Source organism: Tympanuchus pallidicinctus, unplaced genomic scaffold (assembly GCF_026119805.1).
Source record: "Tympanuchus pallidicinctus isolate F22 unplaced genomic scaffold, pur_lepc_1.0 scaffold3, whole genome shotgun sequence".
Lineage (NCBI taxonomy): Eukaryota > Metazoa > Chordata > Aves > Galliformes > Phasianidae > Tympanuchus > Tympanuchus pallidicinctus.
The window spans coordinates 11,894,309-11,920,748 of NW_026294747.1; the positions used below are offsets into that span (position 1 = coordinate 11,894,309).

General features: G+C 41.0%; 1 protein-coding gene across 5 annotated transcripts; it reads right to left on the bottom strand.

Annotated features, from left to right (window-relative positions):
- Positions 1-393: 393 nt before the first annotated feature.
- Positions 394-25,846, bottom strand: TSG101 (tumor susceptibility 101). 5 transcript variants are annotated; one of them, XM_052696149.1, is made up of 13 exons: positions 25,769-25,846; positions 25,548-25,632; positions 25,022-25,084; positions 23,668-23,831; positions 22,844-22,979; positions 22,183-22,307; positions 21,669-21,774; positions 19,958-20,128; positions 18,865-19,038; positions 18,218-18,302; positions 17,479-17,602; positions 15,705-15,865; positions 12,045-12,129 (listed from the first exon to the last, which is right to left on the bottom strand). In XM_052696149.1, the coding sequence occupies exons 1-13, from the start codon at positions 25,808-25,810 to the stop codon at positions 12,111-12,113; spliced, it is 1,455 nt and encodes a 484-aa protein (XP_052552109.1). In that variant the 5' UTR covers positions 25,811-25,846; the 3' UTR covers positions 12,045-12,110. The 5 variants fall into 5 exon arrangements, with proteins under 5 accessions (XP_052552112.1, XP_052552111.1, XP_052552109.1 ...); XM_052696153.1 differs by lacking the exons at positions 12,045-12,129; positions 15,705-15,865; positions 17,479-17,602 and adding an exon at positions 17,622-18,002 and having other exon boundaries at positions 25,769-25,827; XM_052696152.1 differs by lacking the exons at positions 15,705-15,865; positions 17,479-17,602; positions 18,218-18,302; ... (7 more) ...; positions 25,548-25,632; positions 25,769-25,846 and adding exons at positions 394-730; positions 1,782-2,021; positions 3,112-3,314; ... (4 more) ...; positions 11,139-11,204; positions 13,917-14,055.
- Between the last annotated feature and the right edge of the window lie 594 nt (positions 25,847-26,440).

Here is a 26,440-nt window from a genome sequence, read left to right on the forward strand (position 1 = left end):
TCTTGGCCTTGGAGGCAGTACATCAACAAATGCAGAGGTCTTTGTTTTTCCTAGCATTCTTTTTTAGAAAAACAACAACTAAACATTAAGGCTTGTAAGGTACTGTATGATACACTCTACAATGGTCATAACCTGAGGGTAGAACAAGGCAAGACAAGAGAACCATTGCTAAGCTTACTTAGGAAAACAATCATTAGATGTCAGCAGCTACATCAAACAGTGGTGCCTTGAATTTTTGAGGTTTCCAGCTTTCATCTGTCATAAGGGAGTTTACTTACAAACTCCTGCTGTGAATTATTCTCAATCAGGACACTGGCACATTGCAAGTATCGTGAAAGAATGGTTAAGCTGATACCACATGGGCTGTTTGTGAAGAAAGTGCATTCAACACAATTCTATAGAGGAAGAAAATATGCAACAAGTTTTATTCAGCTTAAGTCCACCAGCACAAAGATTACAGGAAATAGAAAGTGCATTAATAAAAGCTAGTATTTACCAAAAAGAAAATATATTATTGATTCAAAATATTTTACAGTTGAATGATGCAATAACTTATTCTGGGCACCTACTGATTAAGAGAAAGATCAAGAAAATGGCTGCTTCACAAGTAAATCTAACTTCCCAGTTAAAGTCTGAGAGTTTAGTAGAGATCACTGAGTCCAGCAGTCTTCCTTGCTTTCTGCATTAATGCTCTCAGCTGGAACTGCTTGCGAGACAGAAGACGTACATGCTGCAAAGAAATAATAAGAAGAGCTGGCTGGTAAAAATGGTAACTCTATAGCGATCCAAGTTTTGAAAGCATGACCCAATGAGATGTCTGTTTTGGGGAATATTAAATGTGTTGGTTCATTAAATGGCTTTTTCTTGGCTTAGAATGACTTGCTACCATATACAATCACTATAGTGTATTTTTATAATTTTAATAATCAGATCCTCACATTCCTATCAGAGAAGTCATACGTATTCTAAGGTGAATCAAAGACAAATACAATTCCCATAGCATCATTTCTTTTAGTAGAAGCTGAACAGAATTAGCAAGCTACATAAAAACAAAGTATGTCTCTACTTAGGACACCGTCCACTGAACGTTTAAAGCAAACCTGAAGTGGTAATGAGGTGGAATCTCACCAGTTAGAAAGGGACCTGACTGGCAACTCTGGTTACTACTCTTGGCCAGGGGACCAAGTGAAGAGTGTTACACTTCGACACACTGATCCTTTCATATCCAATGGCTACACTAGTTACTAGACATTTTATGAAGTTCTAGTCTCCATGTTAAGTGTTCTTAATAAATTCAAAAGTTCAAAATAGAAATAGATATGAAAGAAAACTCTAAGCATTAAGAAAAACAAAAAGAATAAGTGACCTAAGTTCTCTACTAAAGGCACAAAATGCATGGGCTTCTCAAGAACAGCTCTTCTTTTTCTTCTGTGAGCCTAACACTCCAGTGCCTGCTGCAAGAATGGCATCAACACACTGCAAGTGGAAAGCTGACAGTTCTCTAGTCACCTTTAAAATTGGTTTCTCCACAATCAGTAGCTCAGACCAAAGGAAAGTGTACATTGACATTAATAGTAAATAACCTCTATATATCTATAATGCTTTTAAATTAGCCCATCCTAATCCTGATATTCTTCTTTTGAGACTCATGTTTCAACCTATATGCACTTACTGTATTTCTTCAGAAAGGACATCATTAACATCAAAAAGCTGAACATAAGAGTTCAAAGTACTTACACACATTTAAAGTGCACATATTAAGAATATCTCAAGAAGCCTACCTTTAAAAAGACATCTAGATCTATCACTCCACGCCTCAATGCTTCCCCAAGATAAAAGATGGTGTCTTCAATTGCATTTTCCTCTGCATACAAGTTCAGGATCTGCTTGTAAAGTGGTGCCGTAGGAATGATAACTTCATCTATGTCGTTATTTTCTGATTGACTTTCCATTTTCTCCAAGGCAGAACTGAGCTCCTCATCCTTCTTTTTGAGAAGCTCAATGTTCTTGTCAACTTCAGCCTAAAAACATTGAAGATTTTTATTTCTTAACTCTCAAGAGCTGAATACCTGCTTCTGCCAAGATGACTTTAGATCTATGAAGAGTTTTAGAAACACTGCTTGATTCTTTTTACTTCTATATTCACCTTCATCATGACTTTCGTAAAAGAACGAGCTAGCAACTTACAGATTTGAGATTCTACCATCGAAAAAGTAAATGCTCTTTTAGATTATAATGCCAATCTATTGCCATTTACAATTTTAAAGAAGGCATGCTAGCAGTCTGAGTATTTTGAAGACACCACATAAGGAAGAACCATGGTTTAAACCAATTAAAGTAATAAAAGCAAAGCGGAAAAAAAAGGGTTTCTTTTGAGGTGTATGTGTTGGAGCAAGAAGTCCTAACTGATTTAGTCATGTCTTATATGGAAGGTAGCTCGTACATTTCTGCCTTTTTGTCACATATCAACAGTTCTATTATGTCCCTCATTTCACCAATTACACGCTGCATTTACTGTGGTCACATCGTGGATTTACACGACACAATGGTACTTCCTGTTCTTTGTTCCTCATTCATAACTGCAAATAGTCACTTAAAAAAAAACACACACAGAATTTGAACATGAAGCTGATTGTTTCAGAAACTGGTCATCAGTCCCAAAACCTTACCCCAAGCAGTAATGCAAGGAGCAGACACAGGATGTGGAAGTTAGGCCTTCATTAAAACTCTGCAGCCATTTCTGAGCACGAGGAATAGGAAAGATTCTTGTTCAGAAAAAATCTGAAGTTACAAAGGAAGCTGTGACTAAAATCAGTGTGTCTGCAGTATGACACTGAAATGTTCTCCAGCACTACTGTCATGCACTATTAGCTAGAAAATGACAAAGAAGTACTCCTATACCACTTATCATCTCGGGGGGGCGAGCACTGATGCTGTTCCTCTGCTGCTAACAGTAACATTTCTAAGACATCAGACAGTGCATCTTAGGATCACTGGGATTTCCATCTTTCATCTGTGTAAACACACGCACCTCAATTTGGAAAGAAAATACCCACTTCAAAAGCAATACACTCTCATGCTGATACAGATCAGCGTTTCAACTCAGCTTACCACTTCTTGATCGAGACGAGTTACCATCTCTTCCAGTTTCTGGTGTCCTTTCTTCAGGTCCTCTTCCGTGCGCTTCAAGGCATTGAGCTCAGCCTGAGCACGATCCATTTCTTCTTTCATCCGCCATCTCAGTTTATCACTGACTGCTGAAATAAGGGAAGCTCTAATGGTGTCTTCACTGATTGTTCCATCTCTACTGGGTCCTGTGCAAGAAAATTCACCAGCACACAATGAACTCTCAGTTCTGCACCAGCTTCAGTACAAAGCCAGTTTGGAAAGAGCAGTGTACAGAAAACTTCAACAAGACCACACACCTCAGAGAATCCTTATAACATCCAAGGAATTGTTTGGATCTCCACTGCTGAACAGAACAACACTGCATAAATCCATCTTTATTCCCTACACCTCTTATATTATTCCTATATGCTTTCTAGCACACAAAGCTTACATAAAGCCATGTATTTGGGAAAATAAATCTATGCAACTGACAAGAGTTACTATGAGAAAATTTACATTGTGCTTACTAACCATCAATTTCTTCTGAAAATTAAGGAAGCATCACATGTTGACAATTACTAATGTTACTACTTCTTACATACAAATTGTACCAGCACATGTATAATTTCACCAGCACATGTGTAATTTCTTAAAGCTAAAATGAACTACTACTGAGAAAAGAGACTGAATAAATAAAGTACTGCAAAGATAGGCTCGTGAAAATGCAAATGGCACAAGAGTTGACCTGCTCTACAGTTCTGGCTTAAGCAGTTCAACCTGCTGCCAGTCAACATGACCATTTTTAGCATTTGGTCAAGTATCAGAATCAGCAGCAGAAGCTGTCAAACTGCACCACACATATAAACTCAAGAATTTAGCACCACTACTTCTTATGGAAAGGAGTAAAGAACAGCATTTTGTGCACTGGCAAGTAAAACTTAAATCAAGCCAGACGTAAACCATGAGGGACAAAGAGTTCATTCACAGTTTAGGACTGTAACTGTAAGGCAGCCAATTGTAAACATACATCTTCCTAATCCAAACAAAAGGTCTGATTTCACTTTAAGAACAGCATTAGCATGAATTCAGCTACTGTTTAATTTATCTAATGAATTATTCTCTATGCCAGAACCATCAATCAATTCTACTTCTTTTTGTCCTCCCCAGTCTCTCTCACTCTTGGATATTTTATGCAAAGTTCACTTTGTCATTAAAGCAGGACACAAAAAAATCACAACACAACTAATGATTAAAGTTCACATGTAAGTGCCAACAGACCAGAAAAAGGTCTTTGCACGCAGATCATCAGTTAGATTTTATATATCTTCCTAAAGAGCATGAACCCTTAGCATTTTCTGCCACTTCCATAATTAGTGCAGCTTGGGGAAGACTTTGTGGCAGAGAGCCAGTAAATCCAGAGAGCACTGAAACCCTTAACCTTTACCAGGCAGAGTCTGGTTTCAGAACTGACCTTAGAGAATCAGACTCGTATCTGAATCAGATCATTAGTGGCACACAACCGAACTGAATGAGAAAAAAAACTATTTGAAAAAATAATTTAAAAACTGAAGCAAGTCTGAGTATTTTTGTCCAACTCAAAATAAGCTCACTGAAGGAAACACTCCGGCACCATACATACAGCTTTGCAAGTTGTAGCTCCCTGTAAGCTCCCAGTAAACTGGCACAGTAAACCATAGTTCAACAGTGGGGAAAAAAAAATCTGAATAGGAAAGAAACATTTGCAGTCTCAAGGAAAATAAGTTCACTGTAAATACACTGGATGACTATTGAGGCATCTCCACATTTCATCTGGTGTGGGAGAAACCACAGTCATGCACCTGCTACATCTTAGTTAGCTGCATCTAGTGAATCTGACTTGTGTTAAATTGCTACTACAAAATCTGGCATTACAACATGGTACCAGATGACCTAACAGAGGACTTCTGAAGTATTCTGTAATACCTGGCATATACTCCACCCCTCTTCATCTTCACTGAGAATGAAAAGGAAGAAAATAAATGAAATGTGACATCTACTTTAAATTAACTCTTTACACACAAAAGCAAAACAGGATTTGTTTCCAGAGAGTGACATTGTGGAAAGCCAATGTTCCCTAGAAAGGTTCCCAACACTTTTCTGTATGTCTGACAATGAGAGCCAGCATGGATTATCAATCCTCAAGGACCCAACGACCCCACAACAGTGAGCAATACTTGGCTTTCTTGTAGGTTGTGTGGTAGCCACAACTCATGTCAGAGTGGAAACAACAGCTGAAATGACTTTCAGAGAACGCTTCTGTAATACACAAATCTGAAAGATGATGGACATGAAGGATGGGATCAGGCACAAAAAATAAGAATGATCATTTCCTGTAGTTTCCAAATTCTGTAACACAACAATTCCTCAATATTGTTAAGAGTAAAACTAAAGCATTCACCTTTCTTTGCCAATCTATGAGCTTGCTTTGTTCCCAAGGCAAACTAAAGCTTCAAGGGGGAAGAGCATATATAAATAACTGGGAGTTCACACATGAAATTACAAACCTGTGAATACTCTTTTAAATTACAGAGCAAGAGATTATGAACACTTTATACTCTGAAAAAAGACACAAATGTCTGTGTCCTTACCATGCAACTGTTTCAAAAGGACTGTCCAATTGCAAAGTTATGCACCTTCCTACTAGAGAACACTTTCCTGTGGTTCCCTATCCATCACACATACCCATATTATAAATGAGACAGAGCAGAATCACAGAATGGCCAGGGTTGGAAGGGACCTCAAGGATCGTGAATCTCCAACCCCCTGCCACATGCAGGGCCACCAACCTCCACATTTAATACCAGACCAGGCTGCCCAGGGCCATATCCAGTCTGGCCTTGAACACCTCCAGGGACGGGGCATCCACAACCTCTCTGGGCAGCCTGTTCCAGCACCTCACCACTCTCTCTGAAAGAATTTCCTCCTGACATCCAACCTAAATCTTCCCTCCCTCAACTTAAAACCATTTCCCCTTGTCCTGCAGTTATCTACCCTTCCAAAGAGTTGATTCCCCTCCTGTTTGTAGGCTCCCTTTAGGTACTGAAAGGCTGCAATGAGGTCACCCCGCAGCCTTCTTTTCTCCAGGCTGAACAAGCCCAGCTCCCTCAGCCTGTCTTCATAGGGGAGGTGCTCTAGTCCCTGATCATCTTCGTGGCCCTCCTCTGGACTCTCTCCAACAGCTCCCTGTCTTTCTTGTACTGGGGGCTCCAGGCCTGGATGCAGTACTCCAGATGGGGCCTCACAAGAGCAGAGTAGAGGGGGGCGATCACCTCCTGGCCACCCCAGAAACAATGCTAGTGTATTTTGCTAGTACAGGATGACTGAGCAGCAGAATGGGAAAATATGAATCAATGCTCTTGGTTTCACTGCTTACAGGAGGTAAGAAGAAAGTAAAACAAGGAGCAACAGCAAAGAGGCAGAAAACAATAGACTTAGGTAAAAGGCCTACCAAATATGCACTGAAAATCTCAGCTTCAGGACTTTCAAAATAAATAAAGTATAAATAATGAGTAAATAAAGCAAGTCCCATAGACAATTAAGCGAAGACAAAAGCATTTTAAAAAGCAAGACAAGAAAGAGCAGTACAGACAATCAAAAGACACCTACAGTTTAAGAGTGAAAGGAAAAAAAAACCCTTCAGTTGCTTATATACACTGTTTTTCAACATATTCATAGAGCAGACAATGCACTGCACATAATCAGGAATTTTATGGGTTCCTGAGTGAAAAAAATACGAAGAACATAAGAAGTGTCTTCTTCTGGGTAACATCTTCTTCCCCATTAAAAAAAAAAAAAAAAAAAATCAGTATTTTGGAAGGCTGGATTTAAGAACAATAAATTCCTTTTCTCACTGGTGCTCTTTATGCATCAATTACAGTGGGAAGCTTTGCTTTGATGAAATAGTTACTCACCAACAGTAGTCACAGGGGGCTGAGAAGGATAGTATGGAACGTTAGTGGTAGGTGGGAATGGAACACCAGCTGGGTAAGGATAGTTCGGGAAGCTGCTTTGACAAAGAAACACAGGCTGAAGTTATTTAATTACCAGTAAAACTTGATCCATGTCATCATGTTAAATATTCATTCATATCATGTTTAAACTACAGGCCGAATTACACTCTTTTCCTGTCCCCTTTAACATCTCTCACAACTTGTAGTTCTGACACAATGTATGCTGATATCATTTTAACTGAAGCCCTACCTACTTATTTGCTGGTCAATCACGTAGATCATTCCAAATTCTCAACAGGCTGCCTTTCAATATCTAAAGTGCCCTTCTAAAACCCAGAAGTACCCAAACCAAATTTTACAGGAGACTTTGATTGAAGTGCTTCAAGTAAAAGAGAACATGCTGCATGCAGAACACACCATGAGCACTTCCAATAGGTACACTTAGGAGGAAAATGTCTGCCACACCACCTCTCTTTTTTTTCACTCCTTAAAGCATGCTCCCAGTGCTTACAGTTCCTTTGCTTTTCAATACCACAGTGTTATGTACTACAGCAACTCCTCATATTATCCTAACAGAATCAGGACATTAGGATGTCCATAATTAAAAAAAAAAAGGTACAAACTAGAAAACAGGCAGCATTTATTTGTCAAGAAAGAATGCTATTTGCTAAGAAAGAACGCTAATAGTGAGTGGCAGAGCTGATGCACAAGCTGCTCCTCTTCTAATTTCCAAAGAACACTGCAGAAAGCAACAGTTTATTTCAAACTACAATTGAAGTCACTACTATATTTCTGAGGAGTTAGTTCTGTTGGACTCATTTTCAGTTTTTAATCTCTGTGAAACAAGACCTAGCACTGGCAAGAACAAAACACATCAAGATTCATCTTAATCCAGTAGCTGCTTTGTTCAATTATTTGAGTTGCTCATGACCCAACCAATGCTATCAATGCTGTTAAGAAAAAAAAAAAACCAACAACTTTTAGGAATGTGTATCTTTATACAGCATATGAGCACAACTACCTCATAAAACTAATTATGTAAGTGAACCAAGAGAACATGCAGGAATTAGGTAATCATTCTTCAAAACATAACTGTCACCCAGCTGTATGATAACTGAAGTAAGCAACACTAAGAAAATGAAATCTTCCCAAACTTTCTCTTGGTCCTTAACAAAGAGTTCAGTCCTCTCTTCTACACATAAAGCTATCACGATAATTACATGATAAACACCAAGATCCAAATCCATGGTAATAAATAAATAAACAAATGGAACAGAAATAAGACTAGATTCTGTTCAGTGAAGCCCCCCGTTATGTCAGTGATGATGAAAAGTGCTCAAAGTGGCTCTTACCTTGGGTTTGTAGTGCTTCCTGGTGGATAGGGAGATATTCCTGGCATGCCAGGCACGTAGGAAGCTAAATAAAAGAATGATTTTATGTATTTCTGCTTTTCAGAATTTTACCACATACAAAGATCACACCAGTGAGAAGCATTATGCTGTGATACTATGCTTCTCAAAAGACTGAACAATATTTATTAAGATATGAATTTGAAAGAGCAGTAACTGTACTGAGTAAAGTATGCCTGCTTAAGGAAAAGTATCTGCAGGAAGGGAACTCAAACAGGAGGCACGTAAAAGATGACAGACGTGACTCTGTTTTTAGATAATAGCTGAGAAAAATAAGATAACCTTCCCAATGAGCCACTGTTCTCTACTCTGCTCATTAAATAACAAGCACATCATTGAAGTAGCTTCAGAATAGACAAGGGTAGCAGTCAGTTAGCTGTTTAACAACCAGATGTTATTCAGTGATTTCTTCCATTTAGAAATCTAAATAGTTCTAAAAAACTTTTACCAACAAACACGCCTTAGCAATTTTATGTTTCTTCTTAGAAAGCTGACAATTCTATTATAAAAATTGCATTTTCAATGTATTTATTGCTGATTAGTAGTAATTATAGGAGCATTACATCAAACACAGGTGTTATTTTTTTCCCCCCTTTTTCTTATTTTTGTTGAAGTCTCCCTAGCTATTTTCACCTTCTAAAACTGCAAATGATTCAGGGTTTTTATTTCTCAAAGTGCACCTAGAACTTCAGACAAACTGTCTATAAAATAGATTTTTAAAAAAGACTACACTAGTAAAACTAAGTAGCTATTAATCATGTAAAATCCAGAAACACTGTTTGTAAAGTTACTTCCAATACACCAGCCTTCAATGACTACAAAAGAACAAAGCAGTGATGTTTCAGCTGATGATCCTCATCTTCCTTAAAGCACCATACAGGTCACAGTCCCCACCAAAACCATACTTGTAGTGACACCTGCTGTTCTTGGAAAACTCAACAGCTTGTTCATTGAATCACCTGGTGCTCTTACAACACCAGACAAGCCATAAAGCCCCACGCACTTACCTTTAGCCAATTATCTCCACCGGTCCCATCTAGTTATTCCTCTTTGGTCCCACTTGGTTATTTGTTTGTGGCTCTCCCTCGCCAATACAAGCATTAATTTTGCCCCCACCTCCACACAAATTCTTCCAGTAGTTCAAGTACAGCACAAGTGAACTACTTGTGAATATCCATCAATGTAGAAAGCCATTTTAGAATGATATTTATCAACCATTGAGGCAGAAAGCCTTTGGTACACACTCTGGAGAGTGAGGATTTGTATAAATCAGCAGCCCAGAGCACTTACTGGTTGGTGGGCCAGTTGCCTGGTACGGTGGGTAGCTGGCTGAAACAGTGGGCCGAGAAAAGACTGGAGGCTCCTCAGCAAACACCACAATCATAACTTGAATCAGTTCCAGCAGGTCTGACTGGGGCTGCAAGGATACACACATCACAAGTTGGTGCCATCTGCTAACAGCTGGTTTTACTGACTGTAACAACAAAATGGGACCATTCCACACGCACACATATACATGTATTTATTGCTATTTATGCTACGCAAACGCTGAACTACCACTCACGTTTATTACATTTATTCCTCCCAATCACTTTTGATAGAACTAAGCCAATTCTACAGTTACGGCCCCGTCAGCACATTTCATCTTTTTTGAAAGTTCACATTTTAGTTAAAATGTCTGAGGCCTGCACTGCTGGATTTAGTTATTAATAAATTCACTCAAAGCCCCAGCAAAGTCTACCTGAAGCAGTCATACAGCACTTCATCTTAATCTGAGATCAATTTCAGCCCAGAGATGCGTCAAAGAATTTGTAGTTCACCTTCAGTAAACATTCTGGTCTCACAGTAAATATTATCTTCAGGTCAGCTCCCTACTAGGCAAGGAAGCCTATGCTGCACTGTTCAATCAGACAGGCTGTCGCTAAAGGCACAATTAACCAGACAACAAAACCCACAGCATTCTGAATGTTAAGATATTAAAAATAACAAGCACTTGTTTCAAAGGAAAAAAAAATCTGGATTAATATCTCAGAAAAAGAGAGTTATTTTTCTTGTTACAGATTAAATTGTAATTTTGTAATTGTAAATTAACAAGCTGAATTTCCCTCTACTTACGTATTTCCACTCATGCAGGTAAGGAAGGTATATCTTTCCATTAGCATCAACATGCTTCCCAGTTTTTATTGTCATTGAGCTAGTGGGTTTAACAAAACAGATTGGGGGATTGAAAGGGTAGGTGTCCAGCAGCCACAAGCAAATGGGGATATTGTATATGTTACCTAGAAAGATGATTTGAAAGATTTTAGGAGTGCTGTCCTTTTATATTCAGATGTTTAAAGCATATATAAAGTACCAAAAAGAGTACTGAAATATAAACAGAAATTAGAGAGCTGCACAAGCACAGAGCAGCAGTGATACGCACTACAGTTTGGTTCCATAACAAAACCAGAAACAAATATTTAAAATACAACACCGTGACAAGTGAAAGCTTTCACAAAAATGGTGATCACTGAAGTAGTGTAACTGAAGCATTACGAATATACACAGCTTCTCACGTGATTCCGTAGAATAAATATAACAAGCAATAAATATAACAAGCATAACAGTGACTATATTAATAATAAAGGCATACCTCTGTAAGGCACAGGAATAGTTCCACTGAGGCTCATCAACTCTCTAGATGAACCGTCGTTAAAAACTGAAAGGGAGCAGAGGGCATTTTGAACACAAACCTATTTGCTGTGTCAATCCCTGTGCAGGCGATAGCCTGTCTACTTGTTAATGTACATTTTCAGAAGTCACGTGTGAACACACATACACAGATACACGCTGTATCAACACAGCTTGAGAAGTTCTGCTCTTGCACATCTCCCTGGCAAATGGTTGCCTATAGTCAGAATACTCCTTATGAGTAACATATTCCTGAGAGATGCTTTACTAATTATCGACAAACTACCTTTACTGCAAATAAAACTGCTTCCTTCTTTACAGCTGAAGTAACACATGAATTTTCTCATTTCACCCTACCAACCAGCTGCTGTTGGCTCTGTGCTCAAATCTTTCAAGGCAGCTTTGGAAGAGACAGGTAACAGAAATGAGCTTCTTGCTACAGCTCAGTGCTATTCTTAATTCTTAATCTTCATTCAAACTTGCATACTTTAAAGCACTGTCACAACTGTTCATTTTTAGTGAAGTATTTACATTAACTTACAATACTTTTAAAACAGACAGAACTGTACATGTATCTTTGCATCACAGCAAATCTGAACTTGTAAGATATCAGCAATCTCCAGGGCTCTCAGCAATAGGACATATCCGAGTGACCAAATGGAAAAACATACCACCTCCTGGCACCTTTCTGTATTACTGAGTCTATTTCAGAAAATTAATGTCTGTTCCAGGAGAGTACTGACATCAAAGTTCAAAAAGAATAACTTTAAATTCTAAATTCTAGCTTTAACTCCCTATTCTCCACAAAAACTATCAGATACATCTTAACAATGAAAATCTGATAAGAAGAACTGGCTCAAAGCCTTACCATATGAATCCATAACAGGCTTGAGGTCCTTGTACTGAGAAATGACACTGTTTGTCTCTTGTATAGTTAGGTCTCTGTACTTATACTGGAACACAAAAGAGAAAAGAAGTCATTAGAGCCTAAAGATGCAGTGTAAATTGCTTTTTATTTCACAGAATAGCCTCTGTTTATGGAAGTTACCCATGGGCATTCTTCAGCACTCTTACTTTTGAGTGAGATTTTATTATTATTTTTTTTTTTACATAATCAAACCAAACACTCCATTAACACCTTGAACAAGGCATTAGGATGTTTTCATTCTTAAATAAGAGTCCACAGATCAAGTTCTGGGGAAAGCTATCACATTTCATTCATATTCTGCCATAATCAACACTGCATTTTAAGCAAAGGCAAGTGTTGGGACAAAGCATTTATCAGAAGTTAGTTACCAGCATCATGCAAGGCACACATTAGAAGAGGCCATACTACAAAAACTGGTTTCATCCCCTTACTTTCATCTCAGCACAGACCTGAAGTCTCAGAACTATGACCCACAGACAAGAGGAGATGCTCCTGGCTAGCAGAGAGCTGTTTCACCACATGGTGTGGATCTTCACCCTTGTGGCCTTTCTTCTCGCTAATAACCACTAAAACCTAACTATGAAGCCCCTTGCCCATGCTCAATGCATTTCCAAAGAAGGCAACCAGCAGGTGGCTCAAGGAAGGGATGCTGTCTAGTCCACCAGCCATGGTAGGAAGACAAAGGGCCCTGCAAAAGGTGATGCCTGATACCCAACACTGCATGCCCTGCAAACAAAACAAATGAATTCCAACACTCTCCAAGAGCAGAGGAATATAGATCATTACAAGACTATCTTTTTCTGGGTTCATTTAGTCAATAACTGAGGATGGATAAGAAATATTAAAACCTCTTTGGAAAGAGCAACACCCTGGTGACTTCAATAAAGATAACTACAATTGATTCATTTAAACACAGTTTTTTTCCTCCTGAAGTCTCAGACAGCAAACACACCTTCCCCATTTTACCTATCAGGAAACAGAGCAGAGAGACGAAGCTGTCCGGGATCAGCCAGCAGGCAGATGCTGATATTTGTGTTCACTCAGAGTAAGGCCTTTTGCTGTATCACATACTGAGGGATTCCTATAGGAAGTACCACCAAGCTTCCCTCAATAGAACAGAGCACGTAACTATTGGTGGAAAATGAAGGCAAGTGGTGAAATAGTAACTTTGTTTTTCCATCAGGTGCAAAAAGTTCCCCCCACTTTTCACTGGGCTGACAGGAAGCCAGATGCCACTTGTGGTTTAAGAAGGGCACGAGGTGGAGTGGGAAAAGAAGGCACCGCACTGCCTTACCTCCTTATGGCACGTCGCACCTCAGCCACTCCTTTACGGAAGCCGGGTGAGTACAAAGACGCACACCTGCTTACACCACGTTAGCGATCAGCATTCAGTCTCCAGCCGATGACAGAAGGACCAAGTGAAGGAAAGGACCTCCAACCGCGAGCAGCCCTTAGCCCGCCACAGCTCGCTTTTGGGCGGTACCAACAATACGACTGAACGGTAAGAAGGCAAACGCCCCCAAGCCAAAGCCATGGCTCCTCGCAGCTACCCGGCCACAGGGATTTTGGTTTCAATCTGCTGGACGAGGCCCGGTTTCCAGCTGACTAACAGCGTACCGCTACCGCACGGCTCGCACCGCCTCGATGACCAGCAGCCATTTACCTCACCGCGAGTTTTGTTTCCTCAAACGTCACCCATTAGAAAACAACACCCCCCTCCGCCGCCCCGCCGCAGCCCGTGCCCGCACTCCGCCTCCCGGCCGCGTCCGGCGGAGAGGGAAGGGCCTCTCGAGGCACCAGGCCGCCGCCTACCTTGGCGAGCATTTTCTTCAGCTGGCTCTCTGAGAACGCCATGGCGGCGGCTGCCGCCCGCCCCCCCAACGCAGGCAGCGCCGCGCGCCCGCTTCCGCCTGGCACTGATGGCACTTCCGGGCGGGAACAGCGCCGCCCGGCAACACGGCGCGGTACGACTACGGCCCTGCCCGCATGGGGCAGCGCCCCCCCTGGAGGCGGGACGAAGTGCCGGCTGCTGCTGCTGCCAGCTCGTCAGTGATTGAAAAAGGGCGTGCGGCATTTGGAGATGAAAACCATTACCAAGAATCCCCAACACGAACACCTGGACCGTTCACGCTGGGATAACAAACGGAGGAAAATAAACACACAAACCAACACAAGTCCGGCCCCAGCACTGGGCACTTGTTTAATGTAGTGTTTAAGTCACACAGCTGCTGTTAGCACCCATTCTGCCCCACCAGAAAGGAAACTTTAGCATTCACTGAAAACCCACCTGAATCACCCAATTACTATATATGTATATAGTAATATATATATTATATATTATATATATATATATAATTACACTATTTTTACCAATATAAAATCCTGGTTTATGCAGCGCTGGCTCTTTGTAGATACAAATGGAAGGCAGGAAGGAATAATCTTTGGCTCTGACAAGTATTCTACTTGTTCTCTGGAGGTTCCACTGCTATTTCAGAAGCCATAGTTCAGCACATGCCCAGGGAATGACAGGCTGATGCTGCACATAGCAGCACAGAGACCCATACTGCTCTGGTTCTGCAGCCCGATGCTCAGCTATACCTGGGCTGAATGCAGTCTGCTCTCTCACCAGTGCAACCATCCCAGAGTTTAGAACACAGAAAGCTCTTCACCTTAAAAAAATACGTGCTTTTTCATCTAAGAATTTGCATCTTTTTCCATCGTGTCTTTGGCCTTCCTGTGGGATACAGATCCTGTTGCCTCCTCAAGGAGCTACCCTCTCCTCCTCAGTCGGGCAGCAAGTAGCTTTGGATCAGAGCTTGAACTCCAGCCACCTCCACGTTGTCCAATGGGCAGACCTCATTCCCTACCTGGTGCCCATTCTCACTTCTCCTTTCAGGAAGGGCACTCATTCTGATGCTGCATGGGACATACCAACACCTGCAGATACTTTGGTGCTCTGAACACCCTTAGAAAATAAGAGCTAACAAGTCACCCAATGACAGAGACTCAGATATCAGTAAATATACAACAGAAATTCATATGCAATACTTCATGCTTTTACGTTTTCTTCCCCCGTAGTAATATGCAAGAATAGAGTCCATTGACATTAGACTGCCTGCAATAGGTTGCTGCCCTGCAACAACATTCTGGGCAAGCCCATACCAGCCCTCAGAAACCAGGAAGAGCTCTTGTTGGCTCTGCATACCAGAGCTTCCAAGGTGCTGGATAAGTTCTTGTCCTAGGCTGTGTCCTAATGAGGTGCACAGAGCTACGAAAAACCTAAGAATCAAGCCATCATTAGCAGCAAAAACAAAACAGAATACAAAGAAAAAGAACCAGGCAAATGTTACCTGATCTTAGATAAAGTATTCTTGCACTTCACTCTGCCCATTTTGGCTACCGAAAGTGCACTTTTCAAGCGAGACATTCCTACCAGGCAGTGCAGTATTAAATTATTTCAACCAACAGTAAGGAAAACACTTTTGAAAGCAAGTTAAAAAAATTTGTTTTGCATAGAAAAACGTATGCACCAAGCAACCCTTCCTGCCTAGCAAAGCTTCAACTTGTGTGAGCAGATGCTGTAGCTTCCTTTGTGCTTACAGTTTCAGCTGCTGCTGAAGGTCATGAATTGATCCTGCGCTGCTTTGCAGTTTCTCTTGTACCAGCAGATCTTCTTCTAGTGTGATCGTTTCAATTACTCCACTGGTTCCAAGAACACATGGAAGGCTTAAGAATACTTCACTGTTTATACTGCAAAATCCCTAAAACACACAAAGAACACTGTCACACAAACACATATTTCTGCTCTGTTCTTACCTGAAAAGCACGAAATAACTTTTTTAATTTTAACTAAGCAAGGACACTTCTTCACATGGCATGACTTTGTAAATCTCCAATTATTTTAGATTCTGTGCAACAGATTACAGCAACAGTAAAGTATTACTGCACAGGTAAAAAAAACTTTGGTGCCACAGGAATTATTTCCCAATGCAAAAAATATCAGACCTCTGCAATGCAGGCAAAGCTTATTCTACAAGATACAGTTTAAGCAGTTTTCTGGGTAGAACAAGCAGTGTTACTTATTGTATGATCAGTTCTCCTGAGACTGAGCAAAATGATTGTTACAATACAGCCAAACAAAACTATCCAAGGAAAAATTTTCAAATACTGATCATGTATTCATTCTATAGAGACTTTCCCAAAGTTACATCACTATAATTCACTAACAATATTGTCACACTATAATGGGATGATAATAGCAGGGTGGCAAAGTCTTTGGCTACAGCAAATGAAAATGAGCCCAAATGCAGCACCATGGATACAGAAAGGAAGGAAAAGAGCTGCTTACCTTTGGAACGCCTCAGGTAGGCAGGAATCTCCAGCAAGAGATGCCCTCCCCTGCAGTGCCAACCCTTAAAAGAGGTCTGGGAAGGGGCAGATCCTGGCTCCACCCCTTCTGGTCACTCAGATACACTGCATACACATGAGCTCCCCTGGGTTGGCCCTGTCTTCCCACCAGGTGCTCAATCACTGCTTCAAAATGTGACTTAGCATTTCCACTACAAGTACAGGTTTTGTTTCTTTATAGGAGCTGTATGTGAAATTTTACATTCTGTAGTTACTCTACAGTTTAAGAAACGTGGCATTCCTCTACTTTTGTGTTTCATTTGTAGACAGTTACAAACTTGACTTGAAAAAATGATGAAATTAGCTGTATATCTGTTATAATTGATACAGTAAGAAGTTTTGTGCTCCATTTCTCCGCACTGAGAACTGTGAGGGGCATAGAAGCAACCAATAATGGTTTCTACAACTTTTTTCCCTCCTCTGAAATGCCTTAAAACTTTAGTGAAGTTTCTTTGGATGAACTTAAAACTGTGGGCTAAACCTTGTATGACATTACATGTACCATAATCATCTAAAGAATGCAAAAGCAGATAAACCTTTCAAAGCTGGTCAAATAAAGTACTGGCAAGAAATGCATTTGATACTTTCCTAAGTGATACTGAACTCTTTTGGCCCCTGGAAAAATATACACCGAACACTTGGAAACTGTGATGCATTTCTCTTCATTTGCCAAACTGAGCTGCTCCTGGGGAGCTGGTCAGCAAACATGAACACATTTTCCCCCAAATGCTTCTATTTGTTTTGAAAACAATCTACTTCCAATGTTGGTTTCAGGTTAACGCAACAACTGATCCGTACTTCATCTGGACTGGAATTAAAAACTCCTGTTGGAAGACAGCAGTAACCATAATGCTACTTCCAAACAGCTGCTTTATGCAGCAGGTCTGTGCTGATAAAAATTAACTGTCACATCCAGTGTAAATCACATAACTGTAGTGGCAACCAGAAGATATTAATAACACATTACCTTCGCAAGAGTGGATACAGAATGAACCTTCCTTTTATCTTTCAGGATACTGTCAGTTAAATCAGCAACTGAGAGCCCAACAGACCAGGACCTCTGACCTTTTCCCTTGAGAACTTCCACAGCTCTAAATAAACCAGGAAAAGGGGAAACATAGAATGTTTAGATTTTAATTAATCTTGTTTTGATTCATATGTTGAAACCTTATAGGCAGGTAAGTCTACATAAGAAGATGATTCTTCATTCTGAAAAATTACATAAGAAAATAATGAACTGCTAAAAGAATGTCTTCGTATGTATTTTACCCAGAGTAGTAACAATTCTTTTTTCTGGCTAATTAAATCATGTAAATTGATCCAAATTTCTCCCTAGCTTTGAAGTTTACTGCTTTCACAGAGTCTCTGAGAAGTGTGCTAGAAAGCTTGCCTCTTTCTTTCTTTTCAGTGCATGTAATCTGTAATTGAACTGGAAACTCTGAAACTCTGGTGTATCTTCCGCCAAGCTCATCATCTCATCCTTAGGGATCACTGTGGGCAAAACATCGTTTAAAGCAGAAGAACATCAAGTGTATACACTTGCATGGAAATGAATGACACACACACCTATGGGCTCCAGGAAACTCAATGTGTGAACATTTCCTCCTATTTGTAAGGAACTGAGGAAAAGAAAACAAAAAACCCCAAAAAACTGCAAACCAAGTGTTAAAGCATGTAGAAAAACTTGAAAGTTATTACAGAGTTACCTGTTAGCCACCTTTTCTCTGGAGTCATGAGCAGCAATTGTTTCTGTTTCATTTGTAACTGACTTAGAGCTGGTCCATGATGGTACTGGACAGAAACAAACACAGCATTAAGTGTACACCTAAGCAGCAACTAAAATAAGGATGAAAAAGGTTGGGGAGAGATAAAAAAAAGGATATTAATTAATTAATTAAAAAGGAAGCTTCCAAACCTCCCTTTCCTCATAACAAGCCAAATGTAGGGTCTCTAGATTGCAGAATCTAAATGATAGCAGCACTGTTCCCAAGACACTTGCTTAAAAATGAATTGCTATGCAAAAAATGTCACATCAGCAGTAGCCTAACATATCTTACACCACACTTCCTTCCTCTTTCAATACCTCTAATCTGCATCGCTGCACCGAATACAAAGCATTTGAGGTTATATACGTATATTTTTTTAAACAGTGACAAATGCAAAACACTTTTGCAACAACTCCAGGCCTACAGGCTTGGGCACAGACCAGAATCTTATTCTTTAGAACCACTATTGGTAAAAATCACTACTCTGCTCATTACTACCTTTAGTACGTTTTTCAATCACTCTGTCATTAATACCATTAGTTAAGTACTGTCAGGACATTAAATACCCATAATGAGTATCACTTTACCTTTGTCTTCCCCTTGTTCACCAACAATCCAAGCATCTTTTCCCAGCGTCTCTGCTTGCAAAAGCTTTGTGAGTATGTACTGAAATCTCTCAGTATCCAGATTGCCACCTACTCCAATAACTCTGCTTTTGGGAAATGCGCTCAGCTTCCATGATACGTATGTCATAATTTCAACTATATACGAAAGAGAAAAGATGTTGACAATAAAGGATCGATCAAAATTCAGCCCATTTGCAAACTGTTAGTCAGAGTTACGTAACTCCAGAGCAACTCATTTACTTTAGAAAAGGAAAAAGCATTTTTTGAGAATATTTCAGTTTATTTAAACCAAAACAGCAAGTCAGATGGGGAGATGATGAAGGAAACTCACAGCCCACATGAAGTTTTCAGAGAAGTCAAGTGAAACCTCAGGATGAGTCACTATGCTTCCCTTCACCACAAATCTCACATACTTCTAAATTTAATGCACTCAGTGGTTCCTTTCCCTGATCCCCATTTGGCAAGAACTCTTTCCCCATTTTTACAAGTCTAAAAGATAAGAAGGCTAAGAAGCACTTGAAAAACAGAAAAGGGCTAAGGATGCCTTCAGCCTGTTTAAAGGACAGATGGATTCACTTGTATTTCTCTTGTAAGAACATTTTTGCTTTTCTTTTTTCATAGTAATACTGAGCACACAGATTTAGACTTTTCCTTAAAATGTAGCTGCAATATAGACCATGAGTTTCATCACAGAACACACAACACATACACACATGCATCTACCCTTACTGCACAGGAGAAATGTAAAAAAAACACTCACAGCTGACAAGACAACAGTCAGTGGTTGCTAATCTTGTAGATACAGTGACATTTAAGCTACATACAGAAATATGCAGAAATACATACCTTTCAAACAAATCAAAGTACACTATTTTCTTTTATCTTGGTAACAGTTAAAAAAACACTGTGTGCTGCTCAGTGCTGTAAAGGAAAACATCTTTCAGAGTAGCAAGAATTTCTGACTAAGAGTGCATATTTGACAGTAATGTGTTTTTTAAACAGCCCAAAGAGAAGCCATCACAGGGACAGAACATCAGGTGAAGGGCCAACACACCTGGCTGAGAAGCAACAAGCAGCACAGAGTTCTGACTGTAATGCGATATTGCTGGGATAATTCCTCTGAACAAATCCACATTGCTCTGTATGACATCCAGGTACGTCTGAGCATTACCCAGAGAGTTCACTGTAAGCACCACAACTTTTGAATCAGTTGAAGTTGAAAAATCTGAAAATATAAAGAAAATGTGTTTTAAGAACGTGTGTAATTGTATCAAGTTTTAGGTGCAAAACCAAAACACTACTCTAAATGCTGAACTTCAACATCCAATTTAAGTTGAGGATTCTTTCCTTCCTATCTTGCCTCCAGCTCCCTGTCTGCAACATGGAGCACTTCTGCAGCACCTGTGAACAGCTCTCCCACAGAGCTAGTTTTCCCACCTTCTAGTTGACAGACAGAAGAGAATGAAGCTTGGCCAAGATGACAGAGCACAGATCAGAAAACAGTTCTGACACAAGTTTCCCATCTTAATTTTCTCAGCAAGGGAGAAAAAAATACATTTGTGGAAAAGACCCTTCATTTTTACTCCAACTTAAAAAAGAAAGGCAGAGACTTCATTTCAACAACATAGAAGCTTGCTATATCACAGCTAAATATAAATATTTAATACGTAATGACAAAAACAAACAGAAATTTGTGGCATGGTTACACAAGGAGAGCTTAGGAAAAGAATGCACAAGCATCACAATTTGCAAGATAAGATCAAAGGATGTAGAACAGGCAATGCCAGGTGGAAACAGAACAATCAAGTAGAATACCTGGTGGAATGGGAAACTGAGATAAACTACGTTAGAGGCACATGAAAGCCTCACTTCTTGTCTTGCAGAAGGTCTGAAGCATGAAAAAGCACCGTGGACAAACAAGAAGTGAGGATGAAAAAGGTCATTCTACTCGCTTCCATCTTCTATTGTAGAAGAGCTTTTTTTACCATCTCAGCCTCTGCAACTAAGCTTATCAAGGACTGTACTCATCACCACTACGTATGGGGACATGATTATTGACTCTGCTGAACTGTACACTAGCAGCTAATTGACAACCAGGTCACAGAATCATCTGGACTGGAACAGACCTTCAAGACCACCAGGTCCAGCCATCCATCTGACCCAGAGTCCCATCACTAAAACATGTCCCTTAGTGACACATCCGCATGTCTTTTGAACGCTTCCAGGGATGGGTTAAGAATTAATTTCTTGAATACATAATGATAATGATTAAGAATTAACCACTGGTCATAAACTGATGTTTAACAAACATCAGCTGAGGAAGGTAGTACTTTGAAACTCACATTATTTATCAGTCTTTCCAACATTGCTGTTACGGCTAGGTCTAATTCCCTACATACATACCTCTCCTCACCTTGCCCTCTCTGCAGCAGTGACATTGATGCACTAGATTGCTTTTCTACATTTCTGCATGTGTCCAAATTCAGAAAAAGCCTCTAAACCCAGAAGCAGGCTCAGACACTTCTAACTCTATCAACAACAAAGCCTGAAACAGAAGCATTTCAAGCTTTACTGAGTCCTCCCTTACCATTTTTTCCACAGGAAGATACGAAAAAGCAAGAAGCTATGAAAAGATAACACCCTTTTAGAAACATGCCTTGTATACTAGAGCTTCTATAGCACCCAGGGTGCCCCGTTCTCACTGAGACAAACACAGGCACACACACTACAGCATCAGCTCCCACTCTAGCAATGACAGCCAGCACCTTTGCTGATCTCTACGTTTGGCAAAGCAAAGATCTCCAAATCCATGGTTCCTCCTTTTGCTGCACCTTCAGAAAGATCCAGAAGAACCACCTTGTCAGCAACACCCTATATGAGTAAAAACAATACAGATCAACAATAAAACCTAACTTGTTCCTGCCAGTGGTAGGGAACTATAAAAATATGTTTCTCCAGTTCAAAACAGTGTTTGTTGCACTGTGTGTACAGTAACTTCCAACAAACCACAGCTTAGGCAACGAACTCTTAATTATGGATTTTCAAAATAAGTGCATTCCTAGTTTATCTGTCTGTATTTACAAAAGCAGAATGAGAAAGCATAGCAGAAACTAACACTTCTGTGTGTCCATAAATTAACAGGGCAGAAGAGGCAAATGATATAGGCAGTGGCAACAATGTTAAAAGTGCTGAGCTACTTCTGTATCAGATACTAAGAACTAGACTGGAAGCCCCTGTATTAATTAATCAGGTGTACAGTGACTTACATTAATTACATACCTTTGCTGCAACCGCCAGCACACATGCAATGCCCAGATCTCCAGCTCCAACCACAGTAACTTTGTTAAAGCACCCTCCATTTCTCACTCCACCCATTTTACTCTTTGATTTTATGTCAGTCTCTCCTACAGTTAAAAGGGAAACACAAACTTAAGTGCTGATCCATACTACATCAATACAGCTACTGATGCTTCACAAAGGGTCGCGTCACAAAACACAACCCTCTTCAAAACAGTGGTCAAGTCTGATAACGCAACAATTCTCATACTGAGCATAATTCATGGAGACTTGTAACAGAAACATGAAGATTAATTGGACATATGTATTGCATGCACAAAGATTCAGTTACTAACATTAGGTAGGCGTTTATGTTGGGAGGAAGTTCTTTACAGAGAGAGTGGTGAGGTGCTGAACAGCTGCCCATAGAGGCTGTGGATGCCCCGTCCCTGGAGGTGTTCAAGGCCAGGTTGGATGGGGCTCTGGGCAGCCTGGTCTGGTATTAAAAGTGGAGGTTGGTGGCCCTGCATGTGGTGAGGGGGAGTGGGCATTCACGATCCTTGAGGTCCCTTCCAACCCTGGCCATTTTGTGATCCTTATGATATCAAGTAATAAATAAAACATACGTTGCCTTAGAACTACAAATATATGAAGACATCTGCACCTTCAGTAATCCTTGCGATGTAGGAGAGAAGTTCTGATTGCCTGTCTGCATCAGAAGATGACAGTGAATACAAAGGCAGCTCCTCCTCAAATTTTGCAATCATTTCCTTGATTAAGCCAATGATAGTTGATTTAGGCTGAAATATAGGAAGAAGACAAAACTGTTGAGGAGCTCTTTCATATCGTTTGGTACTTGGAGCTGTGAAGTCAGTAGAAGTTAAAGCAATAAAAGCAATTCCCATCCATGGGAATTTCTATAATAATCAGGGAAAATACCTCTCATCATTTTTAGAAAACCAGCTTTCAGTAAATCACTACCGTGGGCCTGACAGTTGCATTTAAGTATGTTATCTAGATGGAGGACATAAAATCATTTAGAAACAGCAGTGGGTTTTAAATCTCCATCCTATTGATTCATAATTTTATAGTCAGAAGAGACATCCCCAAAAGATAGGAATTTCTGTGGAACTTAACTGGAGATAACTCCGTTTGCCAGGTATTATACTATTCATTATTCACTGCAATATGGGGGAAAAGAGCCAAAAGGCCCACGTGGCACTTACAATGTCTTGTAACAGAGACAATCCCCCTATTTTTTCCCAGCTGAGAAGAGTTTTCCTTACGATCACCTATAATCTTCCTTGTAAACCCTTTGGACGGGCTGAAAGCTGTAATTTTATGAGGTGTAATATCATTTCTCTTAGCATAAGCATTCCATATTTAGCAAGCAATGCAAAATACAAAAAGCCTCCAACCAGACCCACTGCTCTGCACTGCTCTCCATGTAGCATTGTGCATTATTCCCAGACATCTCCCTCCTCTTACGTGGCTCCAGTTCTGCAGATAGGGCAAATAAATCCTGCCGTGAGCATCCACATGCTTCCCCACTGCAATGCCCATGTTGGCAGTCGGCTTCAGGAAGCAAATGGGAGGAGCAAAGGGATGAGAGTCCAAAATCCACAGACGAATGGGTATATTATAGGAGTTACCTGTTCAACATAAACCAAAAGCCATTACAAGCTTCCGCACTGAGAAGAAACACTAAGAAACAGGTCTGTGTGCATTTCATAATAACAAAGAGAAAAGAAGCCAGACAAATAAATGTCCTGATTTGCACTTAAAGCATTTATGTCACTTAGGCTGGTTGACAGAAGCAGACTTATCTGGATCATCTTGGAGCGTCACTAATGAGTTGTAATTAACACAGGAATTTTTCCTCTTGTTGTTTTTCCACTGGCATTTTATCAGCCAACATGACCAGTTCTATAGGCAAATAAACTTCTTGCTGCAATCTTTTATTTATTTTTATTTTTTAAGAACTTACGATAACTGATACAAAGAGGGATCTATTAAGAGCTTTATCTCAGCTTCAAAGGCTTTAAGTTCAGAAATAAATACTTACTAGCTCTTTTTAAGCACTCTCCATACACGTGTAGGGCTTTCAAAATTCAAGCTATCTCCATTGGAACCAAAATGTTTGACTACACTGTCTCACGCTACGTGACTTTTTTAAAATAAAGTGTTTACTTGACTTGAATCATAGAACGGCTTGAGTTGGAAGAAACCTTAAAAGTTGCCTGGTCCAACTCCTCTGCAATGACCAGAGACACCAACACTACATCAGGTGCTCAGAGCCCCATCCTGCCTGACCTTGACCTGTCTCATAGCACCTTATTTCAGTATCTATATGTACATAAAGAATAGAAATGGCTTCTGCCAATTCAGGCAAAATCCTAAGCCACTTTTAATGAAGAAGCAGTTCAAAGAGCAGCACAGGTTATACCAAATCCCCAAAGGCACAATTTGCAGACCTGTATTCACATTCTCGAGTATTTGATCCTAGCGTGTGTAAATTAGCCCTGAGCACACCCAAAATGAGAAAGGATGCCTCATCTCATACATGTAAGCTTAGCACAGCCTCATCTAATAATTCAGAGGCGTAGCTGGCATGTTGGAATCTGCCGTTCCACTTCATTTACAGCACATTTAGGAGCAAGCTTAATTCCCACTAGTTGCTGGAAATGAGGTGCAGCACTCTCCCTTCTCCCCTTTTCTCCAGCCTGACTCCCAGAGGAGAAAGGCCACTGCTGCCACTTCAGCCATGCCTCTTTCTCAGGCTCTCCACAGTGTGTCGCTGGGATGCACAGCAGGTAAGGAAACTGTACACAGCAACTCCTACCATATTTCACCGGGACAGTGCCACTGAAATTCAGGAGGTCTTTCTGGGATCCATCCTTGAAGGCTGAAATTAAAAAAAACAAACAATCCTAATGCAGAATGACAACAATACGCTCCTAAGCGCAGAATCATAGAATGGCCTGGGTTAAAAAGGCCCACAATGCTCATCCAGGTCCAACCCCCTGCTATGTGCAGGGTCTCCAACCAGCAGACCAGGCTGCCCAGAGCCGCATCCAGCCTGGCCTTGTATGCCTCCAGGGATGGGGCATCCACAGCCTCCTTGGGCAAGCTGTTTCAGGGCTTCACCACCCTCTGTGTGAAAAACTTCCTCCTAAAATCTAACCTAAACCTCCCTTGCCTCAGTTTGACCATTCCCCCTTATCCAAATGTGTTCCTAGAAACCAGAAGCATCACTCTTGGCACAGACAGTACAGAATTCCACCCTGCCCCGCAGTCACTGGTGCTTCCCCACAGAGCCGGGCAGGCAAGAGCCCACTCTCCCCTCAGAGTAGCGCATCCCTCCTTACTGTAAGTGTTCATGGAGAAGGAGAAGTTCGGGTGCGCCCTGCTGACAGCCGTCACTTCCTCTACGGTCAGGTCTCTGAACTTGTACTGGGAGCGGGAGACAAAAACCCAGACAGAAACGTTTCGTCTCGGCGGCCCCGCCTTCCCCTTTCGCTTTTCCCAACCGAGGACGGCCGTAGAGCCGTGCCGAACCCCTCCCGGCCCCGCGCGCCCCGTCCCGCACCTTGCCCAGCTGCTTCCGCAGCGCCTCCGCCGAGAACGCCATGGCCGCGGCCTCCCAGGCGGCCCCGCGCCTCCAGCCCGCCCCGCCCCGCCTCGCCTCCTCCAGGCGCCGTGCGCCTTACGCGGCCGTGGAGCTCGTGCGTTTTGTTGGAAAGCCGAAGGTTCGCAATACGCCGTTGGTAGCGACTCACCTCCAGGCTGAGGGGCTCGGCTACAGCTGCTGGCTGTTTTCTTTGAGGCTTGATAGAAAACGTGGCCAGTTAGCGGAGGAAATAAGCTGTGTTTTCTCACGTGCTAAGAGAGGGTAAAATAAAATGAGGGGCTCCTGCAACGCGGAGCACACAGCTTGCCAGTTCTACTCGGTGCTACACAAGAGGAAAATAGCATCTCCTCTGTCTTGCAATGGCATCCTTTAGGTCTGACCCTCGGCTTAGCCTTGGGCATTCTGTATCTTTGTGCTGGCTCAGAGCACAGAGTTCTTGAGAACGTGAAACTACCCAATAAATTATTTCAGATAATTCCCCACGGCAGAAAAAAACCATGCAGTAACACAAGCGGTCTGAATTAGGAGTAATGGAAGAGGAATTGCAAGTTACACATATTACGTGCTTTGTGCAAAATGCACGCTTCTGGAACGGACCCAAGTGAACTCTTGCAGATACTGAAGGTCCCA

Bases quoted from the DNA above. Each gene is read 5' to 3' on its own strand.
- TSG101 (XM_052696149.1), bottom strand. From the start codon at position 25,810: ATGGCGTTCTCGGCGGAGGCGCTGCGGAAGCAGCTGGGCAAG. The intron at 23,832-25,021 runs GTAGGAGTTGCT...TATGTTGAACAG, and splicing joins CACTGTCCCGGTGAAATATG to GTAACTCCTATAATATACCC. The intron at 22,308-22,843 runs GTGCAGATGTCT...TTTTAACTGTAG, and splicing joins CATCGCAAGGATTACTGAAG to GAGAGACTGACATAAAATCA.